This window comes from Dermacentor albipictus, chromosome 5 (assembly GCF_038994185.2).
Source record: "Dermacentor albipictus isolate Rhodes 1998 colony chromosome 5, USDA_Dalb.pri_finalv2, whole genome shotgun sequence".
Taxonomy (NCBI): domain Eukaryota; kingdom Metazoa; phylum Arthropoda; class Arachnida; order Ixodida; family Ixodidae; genus Dermacentor; species Dermacentor albipictus.
The window spans coordinates 173,092,343-173,111,991 of record NC_091825.1 but is presented as its reverse complement, the minus strand read 5'-3'; the positions used below and the strand labels follow the sequence as shown (position 1 = coordinate 173,111,991).

Below are 19,649 nucleotides of genomic sequence, written 5' to 3'. Positions count from 1 at the left end.
TTAAATTGGCTGTTCATTCCATCTTTGATTTTGTTCCATGATTCATCATATTGAAATATGTGCGTAAGGTAGAAACAAAATGCCTCGCAGGTCACATATTCACTGCAGTTGGTGACGATCTCCCATTCTGACTATGACGCAGCAGATGCATGGAACTCCGAGAGGCGGAATCAGTCTTCCACGGGCCAGTCGTCCACTGAACCAGTGTACTTGGGTACCGTATTTACACGATTGTAAGTCGACCCCCCCATATCGCGCGCCCGAAAAAAAAAAAAAATAGGAGAGCATACCCGAGGGTGCATTCGACAACGAAAATTTATTAGTAGCCGACATGGTCACTGGACTACTCGTCTTCACTAGTGCTGCCATCGTCATCGTTGCTGCAGTCCCACAGCGCGTCGTGGTGCAGCGAAATTTCAAATTTGGCAAACGACCGCACCAGGACATCTTGCAGAATAGCAGCCCACGCCAAATGCACTCAACCACACGCAGCCGTCAGGGAGGCTCTTTTGACAGGTCCGGTTGGCGTAATTTCGCAGTCTTCTGCCGCCAGCCACTCGTTGTACGTACTCACGGCGGAGCAGAACCTTAAAATTAGGGCGAAGGTCCGGGCTTGTTTCACGACCACGTCACACTTTACTGGCAGTGACCGATCACGCATTTAAGCGACGTACGCCGCAAGTTTAGCCTACAGCTCCGGAAAGCGTCCAGACTTTGGCACGTGGGAAATTTCTCACTTGTCATACCAGGTGAAAATTTGCAGTCGCCACTCTCGCACCACCCGTTTACAAACATCGAAATCGCGGCCCGCTGTGCAGTGATTTGTTTCTTCGGCGTAAAGGATGGCAGCCCTTTTGAACGGTGCTGTGAACGAGTGCCGAACGATTAGTGGGCCTGGAGCACTCATGACGACTGGGGAAGCATAGAAGTAGCACGTAGCCGGCAGTCAAGTAGAACGCGTCAAACCAATACCATGCCAATACTAATGCCTTCAAGCACAGAAAGAGAAACCAGCGCGCAGTGTTTGCTCTTCCATGAACTAGCGCAAACTTTCAAGAAAAATACGGCACCTGGACCGGACAAAATAACAAACGCCATGATTCGCAATCTTAGCCTCAATGCTTTAACAGGGCTAACAGATCTTTTTAACAAACATGTATGGACTGAAGGAGGTCAAATCCCACAGGCATGGAAGCATGCAGAGATAATTCTAATACCGAAGCCAGGGAAACCTAGGGACATAAAAAACCTCCGACCCATATCCCTTACCTCATGTCTGGGTAAACTCTTTGAGAAGGTTATACAGATGAGACTCACTAGGTACATAGAAAACAGCAACCTTTTCCCGGAAACTATGTTCGGCTTTAGACAGCATATGTCGGTACAGGACGTGTTTCTCCTACTGAAAGAAGAAGTATTAAACACAGAGAGAGGAAATGCAGACAGATTCATAGTGGCATTAGATATCAAAAAAGCTTTCGATACCATCTCGCACGAAAGCATTTTAACGGAACTATCGAACATGAACTGCGGACAGCGCACTTATGAATACATAAAATCCTTTCTAGACAACCGCACCGCCACGATAGGGCTAGGATCCACCCGCTCAGATGTTCTACAGACCCCCAAAAGAGGAACGCCGCAAGGTTCAATTCTTTCACCGCTGCTCTTCAATATAGGGATGAAAGGACTAGCGGTGAAACTACAACGGATCCCAAACTTAGGACATGCGATTTACGCGGACGACGTAACTCTCTGGACCGCAAAGGGATCTTTAGGGGAACGTCAGGAAACCCTCCAGAAGGCAATTAGCATTGTTGAGGATCATGTAACAAAAGCTGGCATGAATTGCGCCCCGGAGAAGTCCGAACTAATCCGAGTAAGAGCGCCTTATACACGAAAGGACGATAGACTTCCGATAAAGCTTGCTCTGGGCGGTCAAATAATACAGGAGGTATCTAAAGCTCGAATACTCGGACTATGGATACAGGAAAATGGAGCAGTAGGGCACACGATCGCAAATCTCCGGAAAACGGTTAACAGCGTGTCTAGGATGATAAATAGAGTAGCAAGAAACAGAAAAGGCTTCAAGGAGGAAGAGACGATAAGGCTCGTACAGGCATTTATCATAAGCCGTGTAACCTTTGGCCTTCCTTTCCAAAAAGTATCAAACTCAGAGATAACTAAAATAAACACCCTTATACGCTCAGCTTATAAGGCGGCGCTTGGTCTACCGCTCTGCACTAGCACGACCCTTTTTAATGCAATGGGTATTAACAACACATTTGAAGAACTCGTGGCTGCAACACTGATTGCACAACGAGAAAGGCTCAATTCCACGAAGCAAGGTCGAACACTTCTTTGTCGATTAGGGTATCCCCTCAGACCGGCACATTGTAACGACCAAACAGAACTCCTCCCACCGGACATACGAGCCCAGATCTCTGTGTCCCCAATCCCTAAAAACATGAGCGAGAAATACCACAGACAACGGCGCCTTGCACGGGCCAGGACACTCGAACGCAGGTTCGGTAGAAATCCGGAGGTTTATTACACGGACGCGTGCAAACAGGATAGCAAAACTTTCACTGTGGTAGCCACAAACGCACAAACTACTATTTCCGCAACAGTCAGAACAGGGTCGGTGGCCACAGCAGAGGCTACTGCGGTGGCTCTGGCTATACGTGACGCTGAAAATAGAGCACGTTCTGCGGTAATACTAACCGACTCGCAGTCGGCATGTCGCCTTTTCATGGCAGGCACCCTGCCCAAACTCACCATCAAAATCCTAGGAAGAAATCTCACGGAACACCACGCTATTACGTGGTGTCCGGCGCACGCCGGAGTGACGGGTAACGAGAGGGCGGACCGCCTCGCTCGAGAATATTGGCGGCGAGGAGTTGCGGAGTCGCCATCTATCGGAAGCGCCTCGCTGGCGTAGTATGAGGGATCACGTGGCGCACTCCTCATAGGTTTTGCTGTCAGCGCTCACTGTAAACACCACGCGCGAGCTCTCCCGGACATTTCTGTAAGTACTTTCGAAACGAGAGAAGTTTCCTACTGTTAAATAATAATCTTGGGCAAACTGAACGCACACAATCGTTTACAGACGCTATCTCTTTACCGAATACGTACACTGAACGCCATTGTGCGCGGTCGCCGCGATGGAGTCTTCCGAACCAGCTTCTTGCGTGAAAGGTCGGTAAACGCTGAGAGCAAACCATGTGAAATATGTTCTTATAGTGTTTGTATAAATAAATGGAGTGTAATAGAACGAAGCCTCAATGCAGCGATCGCGCAGATTCGCAGCGACCGACTGCGCGTCTGCATGCTTGTCCGCGCACTGTTTCGCTTTCTCCGCGCGCGCGCGCGTTTTCGCACCGCGCGTGCCATGAGCTTCAGGCCGCAGAATATGAGCATTTGGCAGTATACAAGCAACCATTGTTGCGTGGGCGCTATCAGAGCGGTTCAAAAATAATTTAATTGTAGAGACTTCGATGCCTACGGGGACTGTGATGTGCCGTCGCGACTATTCAATCTTTTTTTCTTCTAAATTCTTTGACCTTTCAATATTATTTGTCGAGTTGCGTCGCACTGTATGTTTATCGGTGTTGTCAGCGTGCAATTTCCCGCAGCTCCTTTTTTGTAATCCAGTGCATTAATTCATAACACAAACATGACCACTTGCCATGCTTCTTTAAAATGTGCTTCTTACCGCTGCCTTTCCACTCCATTGAACTTGCCAGTATCTATAGCATCGACAAGTTCATAGACCAAACGGTCATGACATTAGTCGGGCAGCGGGCTCGGGCGAGCGTCTCAGTGCGCGTTTTCAGAACATCGCAGACCGGCCGCCGTAGCAGAAATCTTCCTCGCGTCTGTGCTTGCTGCATACCCGAGTCGTAGCCGATGGCTGTCTGCCGGTTTTGTGTTTCGCGAGCCAAGCTTCACGCATCTTCTTGTCCTGCAGTTACGTGTGAATAAGGCTGACACCGGGCTCCATTGCGTACGTCCGGCACTGCGGCACCGAGCAGTAGCCTACCATGTTGCGCGCCTTCAAGGGCAGCGACTACCTATTGTAGTGCTTTCAAGTGTTGGAAAGGAGACAATCGAAGCGGGAAAATTTCGCCACTAAATGAAGACCGCAGCGTACGAGGGAATTTAAACTCGTTTTCAGCTCGCTTCGGCGCGCCCGAAGCAGCCGACGCGGCCGCTGTGTCCACGTGATCCCTCCTAGCACGTCACGCCGACGGTGGCGCCAGCTTTTCCAGTGGTGGAGCTCGAGGCCAATAGCATCCGAGCGACGGAACGCACTCTCGTAGAATCCCCGATCACAGCAAAAGATATCTTAGAGGCACAGAGACGAGGAAGGCAACAATATAGCTTTCCAGACACATCCTTGGACTCAGCGCAAATGCGGGACTGGCGCCGACTACAAACCCGTACATACCCACACCTACTCCTACTACACCACATACACCCCACCCGGTATCCCAACACTTGCCCTTGGTGCGGAGGGCGACCATCTCTTGACCATATCACATGGTCGTGCCAGAGTCGGCCACAAGAAATCCAATCACCCCTTATGGGGCAAAACTCCAACAGTAGGCAGTGGGAGGTGTGGCTAGCCAGCACGGTGCGGGAGGACCAATTGGCCCTTCTCGACCAAGCCCGGCGTGCCGCGATCGCCAGTGGGGCCCTGGACTGAGGGACCCACCCACTGGACCTGACTGTGATTTTTTTTTCTTTTTTTTTAAATAAAAGTTTTATACTACTACTACCGATACTCCCCGCAAGCGCCGCCGTTCTGAGGGTGCCGCCGCAAATGGGAACAGCGGCGCTTCCATCAACTATCGACACCCCCCATAAGTGTTGCATGCACTGTAAAACTCTCAAAAATGTTGAAAAACCCTTCCGCAAAGCGAAATAACATGCGGGATAGCGAAAAGATACGGGTAGGGCCATATAGCAAACATAAAATTCTAACTACGTCGTAGCTCCCGTTGGTATCGCTTTTTTTTGGCGGGGCCATGTTTCGGTTTCGATTGTATGTCGACCCCCCAACTTCAGACTTTCAAATTTAAAAAAAGGGGTCGACTTACAATCGTGTAAATACGGTATGTACAAGGCTTGCTGTGACGCAGTCATGAGGCTGGTCGGTGTCGGTGGAGGAGCGACGCGGCTTACGAGGGGGCTGCCAGGTCCTTATTTTGTTGACTTGTGTGACGCGAGCAGGAGATTGCAGATGGAGATAAATATGGTCGCCCAAACACTGTCTTTACTTTTATTGTTCTTCTCCTTTCATATACCATCCTTCTGTCCACCATAGCAGATTTATCACACTCAACAGGCGTCCATAGAAAGTGGCTGCTTGGGTTCGTCCATTCTTTCAGTTTTCCGTTACATGTGCACTGTCGCAAATTAAAATGCCAAGTGTCTTTCAAAGGCAGCCACGAATATCAATCAAAATGGCTACATCCAGCGATAGGGATTGTGGTTATATTTGTCACCCCTTCTTATAATGGAAATAATATGGGATGCCACAGCCACACAGATAAATTGCAAAATGGCTAATGCTGGAGGACTCTGCTCCACAGCACATAGAAGAGGTGGTTGAAAAAGGACAGCTTTTTGCCACAGATGTTCTGGTCACCTGTGCCGGTGAAGGAGGAAATGTGGCTTGCACAGCATCACGAGAGTGTAACATAGTCAGTAGAAAAAACATGTAACATGATAATATGTGCATCACATTATGTGCTGCACATGCTGAATTTTACAAGGCCTCACAAGCAAAAAGGAGGACCCACTTCAAGAGTATACACAACAAAGTGAAACCTAAATGCAGCGCATTGTCCCAGCAATTAAACAACAATTGGGAAACAGTCAACATATGCTGAAAAATGTCAATTAGTCAACAAAACCTACTAAGGACAGTGAGCAAATCCTCAAAGCAGCACTTCCACAAAGAACATCCAGGCATAGCAAGACACTGAAGCCAGCTCACTGGAGTGATTGGCACAGTTTGAGTATGTGCATTGAAGCGCACTTGGAACTGCCACACAACCTTTATCTCATGCGGCTACAGGAATACCATTGCTGCAACACTATCAGTGTGCAGAGAAATTGCTTCTTACGCATACTGCACATCATTCTTGCCATAACAGTGCCAACAAGGTCTACATTCAGCAATACTAATAAACATTTTCTGTCTATTAAAATTGCCATAAAATATGACCTTCAATTAAAATATCCTAATCTCACCAAGCAAGTGGTTTACTAATGGGACTGACTAAATCTAATCAAGCTGAAAGGGATATTCCACCTTCCAGCTGGCCGATGGCAGCTGACGTCGAATAAAACCATCACTTGGGCAGCAATAGCTCCAGTAGACAGAGGACGACTCCAACTTGACTAGCTGCAACAAAAGAAAATAATGTCACCACTATGACACTGTGAAACGAAAATTGACATCCATCTGACTTGTAGTCAGAAACTACAAATAAAGCTTATATGAGTTTCACAGAAAGAAAACGACATAGTTGAAAAAAAATCTGTCCTTGTCCAGAAGCGAAACCCAGGACTGACGCCTTTTCGGGGCTGTCACTCTACCATCTAAGCTAACTAGGAGGCTGGCCAAGTGCAGTGAGAGGCCAAATTAATTGACAACTCAAAGCAAGGGATGCTGAATATGCCAAATCAGTTCTGTAAAAGCTCGCAAAATAAAAGAAGGTTCATACATGAACTTTCCTCCACCTTGCGGGCTTCCAAAAAATTATTTGCAGAATTGCGAGTTGTATAAGGCAGACGATGCACTGCCGTGTATGATGTGGCACATGATATCAAGAGCAACGATGATGTAAGCTAGCCAACCAGATTCCTTGCCTTGTAGATTGTCTTGGATGAAGAATCCAGTTGAACTGGCTTCCACTTGCTGCTGGTGGTGATGGCAGTCAGGGACTGGAGCACAGCACCACATGCAAACGGGTGCTTGGCACTGCTCAACGTGTCTTCATAGCGAATGTGCACATTCTGCACTGACACCTGCAGCAGGGATTACGGATGATGTGAGCAGACAGCAATAGTGATGATGAAGGGGAGAAGCATACCTGCAGATTGTTCATGATGGTCCCAAGGAAATTTTCAACGAACCCTCGTGGTTTATCTGCAATAAACGCACTCACTGTGTCCACCCATCATGCACCAATAAGAAACAGTCAGCGGCATACCAAGCTCAGCCAGGGGGACCTCCAAGACCTCCAGCCTACGAGACTTGCGCGCCCGGGCTAGCAGGCGCTCCCTGTCTGCATCATATGGCTCATCACCAATGGGTGCGGCCAAGATAAACACATCCTCTATGTGGACAAGCACGGGCTCCGAGGACAGGCTCAGCCAGGGGATGTCCACAGACACCTTGCCTAATACGCATGCAGAAGGCAGGCATGTTATGAAGACACAGCTGCTCACGCAGGAGGCAACCAACACTTACCAATGCAGCCAGCTTTGACTTCTATGGGCAGCTCTAATTCATACTGAAATGCAGAGGCAGCACATGTAGGCACGCACGACAATACTAAACTACAAAAGCAGGACATACCAAAGCCTCTGCCTTCAACTTCAGATCTGTGAGCTGCACAGTACCTAAGGAACAGAATCCATTTTTCGTAAGTCTTACAAATGCAGCATACAGTGCAGAGACACATGTAGTGACAGTGTGAGCTCACTGGTTCTTTTTAAAGGCACACTAGTGCAGTACGATGTGATGGCTGCACAGACAAGCCTCAAAACGGGGCAATACAAGTTGACTGATCAATACTGGGCTACAAGAAGTGTAGTCCGAAACTGATCAATCAACTTGCTATTACGGAGATCTAACACACATGTTGGAATCTATGAGAAGTGGAGCTTTCGTGAAGTGGTTAATAAGATATTAGAGTTTCACATTAGGGGATGAAAGCATCTGGCGTTACCAAGAACTAGGGGCCACGGTATTGTGCATGAGCAGACCTTGTGTACGCAAGAACTAGGGACCACAGTACTGCACATGTGCAGACCCTGGGTCTGCTCATGCACAATACCGTGGCGCTTAGTTCTTGCGTATGCAAGCCATCTGCATCCCCTAATCTAAGCCTCTCTATTATAAATTTGCCCATTTCGATACTTTATCCTTAGCGTAAAGGAAACTGCGATGCACAAAAGTTCTTGCTCACCCATGCTGTGCTAGGTAACAAATCTTATATTGGCTTATATTTATTGACTTTTCTTTTTTATTTATGTTAAATACACCAGCTGCTTCTTGGCCAATCTTTCATTTTAAGTGTGTGGCATCGTATGGAAATCGTCATCCTAATGAACATGCAGACCCACTTCTTGGCTGATACCCTGCTGAGGGTATAGTATGGAAATCATCATCATCATTAACATGCAGACGCACTTTTTGACAGAACCCACATTGTGGGTACGTGTGATACTGGAAATCATAATCATCAGCAGCATGTGGCAATCACCTCAAAGAGCTACTTGGCGGCAGGAAATAGATTGTTTGAAGGCGCCGCCATTTTGTGATAACCGCGCTATCTGTTGCCCGGTGTCATGCTGGTATGTGGGATCACACTGGAGGGTGCGCAGCGAATGTGCTGTCGACAACAAACAGCAAGTTTTTGCGATTTCCTGAGAGATCTCAACAAGTTTTTGGGTTTGGGAAACTTCTTAGCAAGCCGTAAGTAAGCTTTCAGCTTCGATGGCAATGAGCCTAGAGTTGCTTAGATATGGCAACGAGCCTAGAGACGCTGCCGCACCTTTGCCTGCAATCGAAATAGGAGGCGAGTCAAGTCTGAGCATCGCCAATACATAACACATGTGCAACATGTTATTGCTGCGATAATAATTATATGGACACTTCAGGAAAATTTCCGTTGCCAGCCCATCAGCATGGGGTACCGGATAAAGTTCACGTGTGATAACATCGCGGCTGCATGCTTTAGCTGCAAGGGAAAGTTTGCAAGGATGAACTGAGAAGGACGGTGGCTTGATGCAGCAGCTTCTTCTCGCACATAGGAAGAAGGCGGCAAGGATGTGCGGTTTTCTCACATTGGTGGGAGGCAAGATTAGGGGGGGGGAGGGGGGGGAAATGTGCCCATGCTAGTAGGGGGAAAGGGCAGGTTTGTGCATCTCTCTTCTACTCCGGCAGCTGAGCGCGGCCAGCTGTGCACCATCTTGGAGGCAATCTGCAATCAGTTGGAACACTAAGCAGCTAAAGACAGCTGACGGCTTCATGTGTGTTGCGTCTTCACACGCCTAGTTTGCACTGAAGCACAAAAGGGAACGCGCTCACTGCTGCTGTTGCTCTTTATCCCGCGAGCGTTCTGCCAGTGTTCACATTTGCCTGTGCACGCGTCAACACTATCAACAAGACGCGCGCGCGCGTCTTGTTGATAGTGGCATATTGGCGCACGCACACACGCGTGCGTGCGTACATATTTATTTATTCATTCATTCATTCATTCATTCATTCATTCATTCATTCATTCATTCATTCATTCATTTATATTAGGCAGTACAGAAAGGAGTGGTACATAACAAAGCAATGCAACGACAATGGTATACGGACAACATTAAGCGATAGCGTGGTAGACTGCTGTTTTGAATGAAGATATATCTGTGATCTGAATGATGGAAGCAGGAAGGTGGTTCCAGTCGACACTTGTGCGGGGTAAAAAAGAATCGTGATACCTGTTCGTTCGGCAGGATGGGACAGCAACTTTGTATTTGTGGTCAGAACGTGGGGTGATAAGTTGATTCTTGATCACGTGGTTAGAGTGATAAACCTTGTGGAATAGGCAAAGACGAGCACATTTGCAGCATAATGAAAGATCTGGCAGATTCAGGGTTTTTGTCATACGTGTAACACTGGAATTGTGGGAATAGTTAGATAATAAAGTGAGCTGCTCGATTTTGAATTGCTTCAAGGTTTATGGTTAGCGATGCTTGATTGTTATCCCAAATGGTAGATGCTTATTCTAGTTTTGAGCGAACGACAGTTTTGTAGAGTGTCAATTTTACCGAAGTAGAAACGGTAGAAAAGTCACGACGGAGATATCCTAACATGCGAATAGCATTACCAGTAATATAATTAGTATGCATATTCCATGAGAGATCATTAGTTACGTGAAGGCCAAGATATTTGTGAGCGTTAACGAATGCTAGTGAAGTGTCATTCAGTACATATTGGTATTGATTGCTATTGCTGGCCGTACGTGATATGCGCATAGATTTACAGTTGCTAGCGTTCAGTTTCGTGAGCCATTTCTTAGACCAGAGTGATACATTGTGAAGATCTCCTTGCAGTTTATCTGAATCATCAGGGTTAGTGATATTTCGGTATATAATGTAATCGTCTGCAAACAGATTAATTGATGATGACATTACACAGTTAGAGAGATCAGTAATATAAATCAAGAAGACTAAAGGCCCCAAGACAGAGCCTTATGGCACTCCGGATCTAACTGCTGACAAAGCAGATGAATAGTTACTGGTTGTGACATATTGAGTTCGATTAGAAAGACACTCCTTAATCCAAGACAACACATTTGGGTCAATATTAAGCTGATTAAGTTTATAGATAAGTAGGTTATGATATATGGTGTCGAAAGCTTTGGCAAAATCTAGAAAAATACAGTCAATGTAGAATCCTTGATCTAAGGCGGCAAACAAATTGTTAGTGAAACAAAGAAATTGAGTATTGCATGAAAAAGTTTTTCTGTAACCGTGTTGAGATGGATGGAAGAACGAGTTGCTTTCCAGGAAATCGACGAGGTGAGAATGTGCACTCTTAGGTCTTAAGTGGTGCCAATGCAAGGGCATCTCTCCAACTTGAGAGAGCTGAAAAACAAACTACTCTCTCGAACAGCAACTAACATTATTTTCTAAAACAATACACCATGCATGCGCATCTTCAGCCAGACAGCCAGCACATGGTAGGCATAGCTCTGATGATGATGTTGGACACCTTTTATAGCTCGTACCCACTAGGGATCCCCCTAGTGGGTACGAGCCAAGAAGCAGGAGGTAGCTCAAGAAAATTCTTACTTAAAGAGGAGAAACGCAAAGTAAAAGAAAAAAGTTACAGAACGAGAAAAAACACAACTTCATTTTGTTCATCGGCAGGTACTGTTCTCATAATACGTCCCCGGTCAACTTCCAACAGAATGGTGATTGCCGAGCATAATAATCTAAGAACAGGTTTGAACAGAATAACTTAAGTGTGCATTGACAAAGAAATAGACAACTTCGTTGATTCACTATAGCTGACTGACTCAAATACGCATCTTTCTTTCATATGCCAGTTTGATCATGGGTGCCAAGTTCATCGCTCACTGCAATCAAATTCTTCTGAACAGTCCACGGCATCGCCACAGCAGAAGATGCACTTTTAATTCACTTCCCGAAGCTATTTTCGCAGCCGAATACAGCACAGTGTTAGCCCATTGACCTTGAGTCATCTGACAGTGCATAGAGGAGCGGCGCGGTCACTGGCTCGAGGCTACATTCCTCTTTTGTTCACGCCGATAAAACAATCTATTAGGAGCAAGCTCCACCACTAGAAGAGCGGGTGCGGCCATCAGTGTGACATGGTATGAGGGATAACATGGACACGGCGGCCACGTCAGCTGCTTTGGAAGAGCCGAGCAAGCAAGCTGAAAACGAAAGTTGAAAGTCCCACCAGCGCTGCAGTTCTGATTAAGTGGGAGGCTTTCCTGTGTCAGATGTCTGCTTGACAACACTTGAAAGCACTATAATAGATATTGGCTGCCTCTGAAGGCATCCAACATGTTAGGCTACTGCTCGGTGCTGCAGTGCCAGATGTACGCAATGGCCCGGTGTCAACCTGGGTGAGTGAGTGAAGAAAGTTTATTGCAGGTCCGGCGAGGATGCAAACTCATCGTGTACCCGGCTAGTCCCACGTCAGGACCAGCAGGTCTAGCCTACCGGCACGATTGCGGGCATGCCGGACATCCAGGATTTGCTTTTCTAGAGCGAGTCCCACTCCTCCTTGATGAACTTTGAGTATGTCGACCCGCACTAAATCAATTAATCAATTTTTATTATTACATAAAAATATTATACAGATAGAGATATACAGAAGGAGGTCCCATAGTTAAAACTGAATTGGGACCTCCTGTTCATGGTTAACATAAAGGTTAATTTGGCAAGCAACAGCTCAATTGGTACAAATCTAGTAATAATAAATAATGAGATACCAATCTAAGTAGATGAAGTAATTAAGAGACAATATAACGGCAGTAAGCAATATTTCGAAACTAGATAAAACTAAAGTAAAAGAGGAAGAAAGACAAACAAAAAGAATGTAAGAAAAAAATTAATTGTATGTTGGAGTACATAAGAATGGCAGGTCTAAAACCAAAATCGGATTATACAGTGCATAGTGTCACTTACATATCACTTACCAAAAAATTTTTCAGTTCATCACAAAATCGATGGGGTTTCAGGAGTTTTATGACAAATGGTAATGTATTCTATGATGATATGGCTGCAAAGTGAACTGTCTGTTTCCCATAATTAGTGCGCGCTTTGGGCAGAATGAAGTTATTATGCAGTGCAAAATGAGTTGAGTTACTGTTTGTTGGAGATGATATAGGAATTAGCGATGATGATATTTTGTCATTTATTAGTTTGAAAAGAAAAGTGGCAAGGTTGTACTTGCAAGGGCTGCAACGTCTAGAATGTTATTTGCTTGTAGTAATTGTTTAGCACTGGCGGTGTGTGGATTCGACGTGATTATTCTAATTGCCTGGTTTTGGATGGTTTGTATCGGCTTTAGCTGAGTAGTGTACGTGTTACACCAGAAGGTTATGCAGTAGTTAATGTGAGTGTACAAATGCGAAATACAGTGAGAGCAACACAGGTCATGAAAAAAATGGACGTGCCCTGATGAGAATACGTATTCCATGCCATAACTTCTTTTTAATATGCGTTTTATGGCGATGAAATTTTAGGTTACAGTCAATAATAACAGCTAAGTATGTGCATTCTTCACTTGCTGGTAATAAATGGTCACCAATGGAAATGGGCGGAATGCATGGTGATGATTTATTTTGGGATGAGAATAAAATAAATTTAGTTTTAGTAGTATTAATGGTAAGTCTATTCATTTTGCACCATTCTAACAAGTTATAAAGATCACTATTAAGCTTGGTTATTACCGTTGACAGACATTCGCCAGAATTCGAAATTGTTGTATCATTGGCATATAGTATACAATTAGGAGATGTGAGGCAGTTAGGTAGATCATTAATATAAAGCAAAAAGAGTAACGGGCCCAATATGGATCCTTGTGGTACACCTAAATTAGTCATTTTAGGTTTAGAATGGGCATCGGAAACACTAACAACCTGGTATCTGTCTCGTAAGTAGCTGCGTAATAGTAGTAAAGGAGGACCTGTGATACCAATTGAACCTAGTTTTAAGATAAAGAATCTCGTGGTCAATGCTGTCAAATGCCTTTGAAAAGTCAGCAAATAAGGATGCTGCGAATTTACCGTTATCAATGGCTTTCTTTAAATGATCAGTAAGAGATGCAAGTGCTAGGTCAGTAGAGTAACCAGATCGAAATCCAAATTGGTCAGGTGAAAGAATATTAAATTTGGTTATGTATTTGGTCAATCGTTTTTCGATTTTCTCGATGACCTTGCTAAAAAAGGGTAAAACACAAATTGGCCTGTAGTTAGATAGTAATGAGCGATCGCCTTTCTTAAAAACTGGGATAACCCTACCACGATTTAAGCTCGCGAGGAAATGTGCCTGTTTTAAACATGAGGTTATCAATTTCAGACAGTACAAATGATATTGGTTTAGAAATTATTTCAACATGACCAGGATGAATGTAGTCCAGTACAGCACTAGTTATTTTTATGTTGTTGATTACTGATACCACCTCATCAGGAGTGGTTGGAAACATATAAAATGAATGTGGAAGTCACTTTGATGCGTATAAGTTGTGTTGAGTTTGAGTGGAGTTATTAACAAAAAAGAAATTACTCAAAGACTCCGCAATCCTAAAGAGGTTCGAAATAAGTATTACCATCGTGGGATATTTTAGTTATGCTATACGCTCCTTGTTTCCTATTTAAAAAGGAGTTCACTATTTGCCATTCTTTCTTTACATCAGAACCACGTCTAAGCATTTTTTCTTCGTAATATTTGGTTTTAGCTTTATTAAGCCGTGAAGAAAATGTGTTGCAAAATTTCTTGTACAGCGCGGGTAGGTTTATATTGAATTGTTGTCTTTTAGTTTTTTGTACGTTTTCTCGTGTGCGCATGGCCTTGTGAGCCAGGGATTTTGAGGTGAAGCCACTTTCTTTCTGCATTTACTTATCTTAGAGTAGGTATGATAGTATGATATCAATTTTGTTGTAAATCTCCCAAAGCATGTGCGCTAGAGTGGAGGTCTGCCCACAGGACGGGCAGGCATCGTCACGATGCACGTCGGAGTAAGCCTCGTGGAGAACGGACAGACACGGATATGTGCTGGTCTGTAGAAGTCTAAGCGAAACAGCTTGCACCCTATTCAACTTGGGGTGAGGGGGTGGAAAAACCCTTCTAGACATGTAGAATTGAATAACCTCATTGTGAGTAGCGGGAGCATACCTGTGGCTTCACACGTACCCAAAGGACAAGAAACTGTGTGAATCTTCGGCTACACAATTTAGAACTGGCAAGCAACCATAGGCTACAACTCGGATGTGCATCAAGCACTTCCGTGAGAATGATTTCTGCTACGGCATCGGGGTTGCGATGTCCAGTGAGTAGCAGAAATCGTGCACCAAGATGCTTGCCTGCATGTGCTACCCAGCTAATGTCATGAAGTTCTGGTCTATGAACTTGTTGATGCTAAACACTGGCAAGTTCACTGGAATGGAAAGGGAACTGTAAGAAGCACTTTAAAAAAAAGGCAGGACATATGCTCATGTTTGTGTTAGCACCAAAAAATGAATGCATACTGGAAGAAGAAAAAGAAGCAGCAGGAAATTGCTCGGTAGGAAGACTCATAAACATACAGTGCAATGCGACTGATATTGAAAGGTCCAAGAATTTAGAAAAAGGAAACCGATTGCCCTTCCACTACTGTGAAGAGGGGTGCAAGCAAAGCACAGTATCCACGGCTCTTTGTTGCCGTAACGCGTCGGCTTCGCACTCCCTCATGGCGAGGTCAGCACGCCGATAACATGCCCTTTCTCAAGCGAGTTCTTGGCGACGTTCATAAAACGCCCCCTGTGCTTCGGCCAAACGCACAACACGTGGCTTGCTCCCGCTGCCATTCCTTCAACGCAGCCTGCTCTTCGGCAGAACGAACCAAACATGACCTCCCCATCCAACTGCCAGGCCTGAACTGGTGGGAAACGGAGGGCACGAGGCAAGCGAACACGTGATCACACCCTTTCCCTCCTCCGTAGGGGGGGGGGGGGGGCAGAGACTGGTTCGCGCCTTGCGCTGTGTCTACTTCTTCATGCATATAAAACCCCGCTTTGAAGGGCCCCTCACCAGGTCTGGCCATTTTGAGCTGACAAGCGCAGAGTATACATTGAGGGATAACGATCATGTCTGCAAAGTATTACATCGCTGCGCACAGCGAACAGATTTGAAATTTCAAACCGAACGCCGTTTTCCCTTCTCCTCATGGCTGCCGCGCCACAAGCTGGAGGATGACGTAGTCGCATCCCTGCACCTACGCACTCGAGTCTGCAGTGCGACGTCGGTCTTGGTGACACGTGACATTGAAAATTATTCAAGACAACATCTGCTATCTGTGCAATCTGTTGCTTGAATTGATGGATTTAAGTTTAGAAAATAATAAAACAAGCTAACGGAATGTCTGCGTGCTTTTTGTTTTACTTAACACCAAAGAAAGAGAGATGTACTTCCGCTTCGTCTGCTTGTTCCCAGGGTCGTGCAGTCACGTGCATAGCTACCGAAACTATGCCATTTTATACAGTGCTACCGCGCGTGGTCATGCTCTATGATCTGCTTGTTCTGCCTCAGTATTCGTGTAGCACTGAATAATACCACTAGTCAGGTTTTCTCGTGCACAGCGTGCAAAATCGTGCACTGTGCAAATGAGACAACAGCTCGCGTGCGGCGCCGTTAGCAGAAGTCCGTAGCGCCGAAAAAAAAAAATGAAGGCGGGGCCTATGACGTATGTATCACACGATCCTCGAGGTCTGGTATGGGAGAACGTAGGGAAGGAATTTCGCTTGCGAAGGCTACACAGGGCGAGTGGAGTGAGCGTCTTGCTTGGCAGTGGAGCCCACCTGCTGAAATCAAGGGTTCACGGCACTGAAATATTTCTATCTCTGCTATTAATGAGCCGATTTGAAAATTTTTGTGGCAAAACGCTCCCTAGAGGGCACGCAACAACTTCCAGCAGATAACCAAAATTTGCTATGGGGCCTGGTGAGGGGCCCTTTAAAGGTTACACATGATGAACTGACAGTGGCTGAATCGGTTAGCATAGTGGTCTCACAACCTGGAGGTCGGTGGTTCGAATCCACAGCCTGACAAGCAATTTTTATTTTTGCACGGCTTGGGTTTTTTAATACGGCAACACCAACACCAACGCCAACACGAGTGAGGCAACACAAGCTTCGCTTGAAGAAGACTGAATCGTCGCAACGGCACATCACACGTCGCTGTATGCATCGAAGTCCCTAGTTATAATGAAATTATTATTTTAACAGCTCTGATGGCGTCCACGCAACGATGCTTGCTTGTGTACTGTCAAAATGCTCATATGCTGTGGTCTTAAGTTCAAGGGAATCAAAAGCAAAACACTGAGCAAAAGCAAAAAAGCAAAACACTGAGCAAAAGCAAAAGCAAAACACTGTGCTCAGACGTGCATACAGACGCGTAGTCGGTCGCTGTAAACGCTTGTGATCGCTGGATTAAGGCTCCATTTCATTAATTAGGCAGCCCACTACAAGAAAATATTTTACATAGTTTTCTCATGGCAATTGCCTACCTGTCACGCAAGAAACCGGTTCAGGGGACTCCATGGTGGCGACCGCGTGATGTGTGCGTTCACTGTACGTGTTTGGTAAAGTGATAGCACCTGTAAACCATTCTGTGCTTTCTGTTTGCCCAAGATTATCATTTTGACAGTAATGAACTTCTCGTCATTTCGAGAGAACTTACAGAAATGTCCAGGCGGGCTCCCCCGTGGTGTTTTTACTGAATGCCGACAGCCAAACCTATGAGGAGCGCGTTGCATTATCCCTCATACTATGCAAGCAAGGTGCTTCCGACAGATGACTCCGCAAGTCCTCGTCGCCAATACTACCCTCTTCTTGGCCAATCACCCATTGTGGGTATGCACCACTGTATGGAAATCATCATCATAATCAGCACATGGACATGCTTCTTGGCCGATAACCCACTGTGGGTATGTGCGATAGTATGGAAATTATTAACATCAATACGTGAAGATCATCTGAAAGAGCTAGAGTTGATAGTTCGATATTCACTGCCCACTTTTTCACCGATCCACCCGTCATGGGTATATGTGCCCGTAGTATGGAAATCATATAACTTGATAAGGTGGAAGCTTGGGCGAGTTGGTGATTCAATATTGACATGTGTGCACAGCGCAAAAGACGAGGACAGAAGGAAGAACCCAACACAGGCGGCGACTTCAACTGATCTTTATTTGCGAAATCGCCAGAACTATATACATGACCAAAAGTAATGAAAAACAGCTTTTGCATTATGTCACACATGAACCTCTATTGCATCACAGCCAGATACTTGATTTCGTTTTTGGCAAGGGCAATAGAAGGCATGCTGATGCAAAAGTCCCCCAGCCGCTGTATCTTTTCAGCCTCTATGATTTCACGTGTAAGCTGTTCCCGGTGTTTGGAGGTTATGACGCAGTGTTCAAAGTCAGAGTCACAAAGGTAGTATCGGCAGTGAATGCCAAGATTACCTTGCATGGCGGTGTAAACATTGCAAAAATGCTCTTTCAATCACTCATTTAAACATCTGCCTGTTTGGCCAACGTATTTCTTTCCGCAAGTCAGGGGAATCATGTAAACCACACCCAGGACGCATGCTCCAAACCGCTTCCTAGGGTTAGTAGTGCAAATATTTCGTAGTGTGGCATGAGCATTCCCGTGCCTGCAGAGCACTGGTAATTTTTCCAGGGAAAAAGACAAAAGTTATAATGTCTACTTTACTGCCGATCTTCTTCAAGCTGGAAGATATCTTGTGCAAGTAAGGGAACACTGTGACTGGCTTATTGTCTCTGGCAGTGCAGTCAGCTGGTGCTTTGTCTCCAAGCTTGATTTTCTTTAATACCTTTTCTGCTACAGAAACTAACAAAAGCTCGGGGTATCCAGCATATGTTAGGCAGGAGGCCTGCGCCAGGAGAGTGCATGTTAAAGAGTGGAAGCAAGACTTATTTATGGCATTTGTGAAGCAAAGATTTACAATGGCCGATTTTGATGTCAATGGAGCAGGTGTTGAGGCCCTTGTCATTACTTGACATATATGCAATGATATCATTAGAGTGTTTAACCAAAAAAGGGTCGTCAATTGTTAGCAGGTTATGTTTCTCCTGTAAAAACAAAGCAACCACTCTTTGCCAAGTCTCCTTCTCAGAGATTGGCTCGTAGCGGCCAGTCAACCTCGTGGGTTTTGACAGTGGAAAACAAATCCAAGCTAGGTTTTTTGCTTTTGTAATTGAACTGGCTAACTGATTTAGACTCGGTGGGTTACAAAGTTTTTTCACTTCCGTTATTAGTTTTAAAAACAATATGTCATCACGGCATTTGAACACAGAATTAATAGCCTCGTGGGCTTTTGAGCCAAACACGTCATTTGGTAAAATAACAAAACCTCCTTCCTTGTCAGCAGTTAGCAACGAAAGGGAATGTTCCTAAAGCTGTAAAGCAGTGATTTGGGCACAATTGTTGGTAAGACATCGTGAGGCTTATAGTGCGTGAAAAAGACAAGAACGAAAGTGAGACGTGACACAAACTTTTCTATATATGACACAAATTTCTATATATGTATGGGTCCCTTTCTCGAAATAAAGATTGTTGCAAGTTAGCGCCTGTGTGTGTCACGTCTCACTTTCAACCTTATCTTTTTCACGCGCTATACGCCTCACGCTCTCTAAAGAATGGCGCTACACTGTTGACAAGGAAGTTTTTGTGGAGGGCATTAGACTGCGACAAAACATGTACGCCTTCAGAAGCACAATGTTCAGTCTCAGCCTCAGGGCTCGCTTGGCTACTTGCTGAACAAGAGGATAAGGATAAGCAAAGATATCCTTCTTCAAGGGTAAGCTAAGAATAATAGAAAAAGGTTACAAGTTCAAAAATACTAATTTTGCTGTTTGCGAAGACTTTTCATTGCAAACACGAATAGCCAGAAGAAATTTAATAGAATTTGCGAAGTCCAAAAATGTGCCGTTTAAGCTAGCCATCGCTAAACTGCTGATAGAGAATACCGTGTTCACTTACTGTGCTGACACTGACAGCGTTATTCAAACATCTATATAGCAGTTTCAAAGGCCAGCAGTCTCATCAGATTGTCATCCACCTCACAATCCAAGTGTCCATAATGCTGTAGCGCAGATT

General features: G+C 45.2%; 1 protein-coding gene across 11 annotated transcripts in view; it reads right to left on the bottom strand.

Annotated features, from left to right (window-relative positions):
- Window positions 1–19,649, bottom strand: part of LOC135897507 (intermembrane lipid transfer protein VPS13A-like) — a 1,023,564-nt gene that overhangs the window by 935,281 nt on the left and 68,634 nt on the right. For 10 of the 11 annotated variants that reach the window (XR_011514733.1, XR_011514732.1, XM_070539327.1 and 7 more), the window contains 6 exons: window positions 7,595–7,638; window positions 7,487–7,529; window positions 7,227–7,415; window positions 7,107–7,162; window positions 6,883–7,041; window positions 6,323–6,415 (listed from right to left, as the gene is read on the bottom strand). The exons of the other annotated variant lie outside the window; for it this stretch is intronic. Coding sequence is in view for 8 of the 10 variants with exons in the window: in XM_070539327.1 (XP_070395428.1) it covers window positions 6,323–6,415; window positions 6,883–7,041; window positions 7,107–7,162; window positions 7,227–7,415; window positions 7,487–7,529; window positions 7,595–7,638 (584 nt within the window). In the remaining 2 variants the exon portion in view is untranslated. The remainder of the gene's footprint in view (window positions 1–6,322; window positions 6,416–6,882; window positions 7,042–7,106; window positions 7,163–7,226; window positions 7,416–7,486; window positions 7,530–7,594; window positions 7,639–19,649) is intronic. 11 annotated transcript variants of the gene reach the window in all.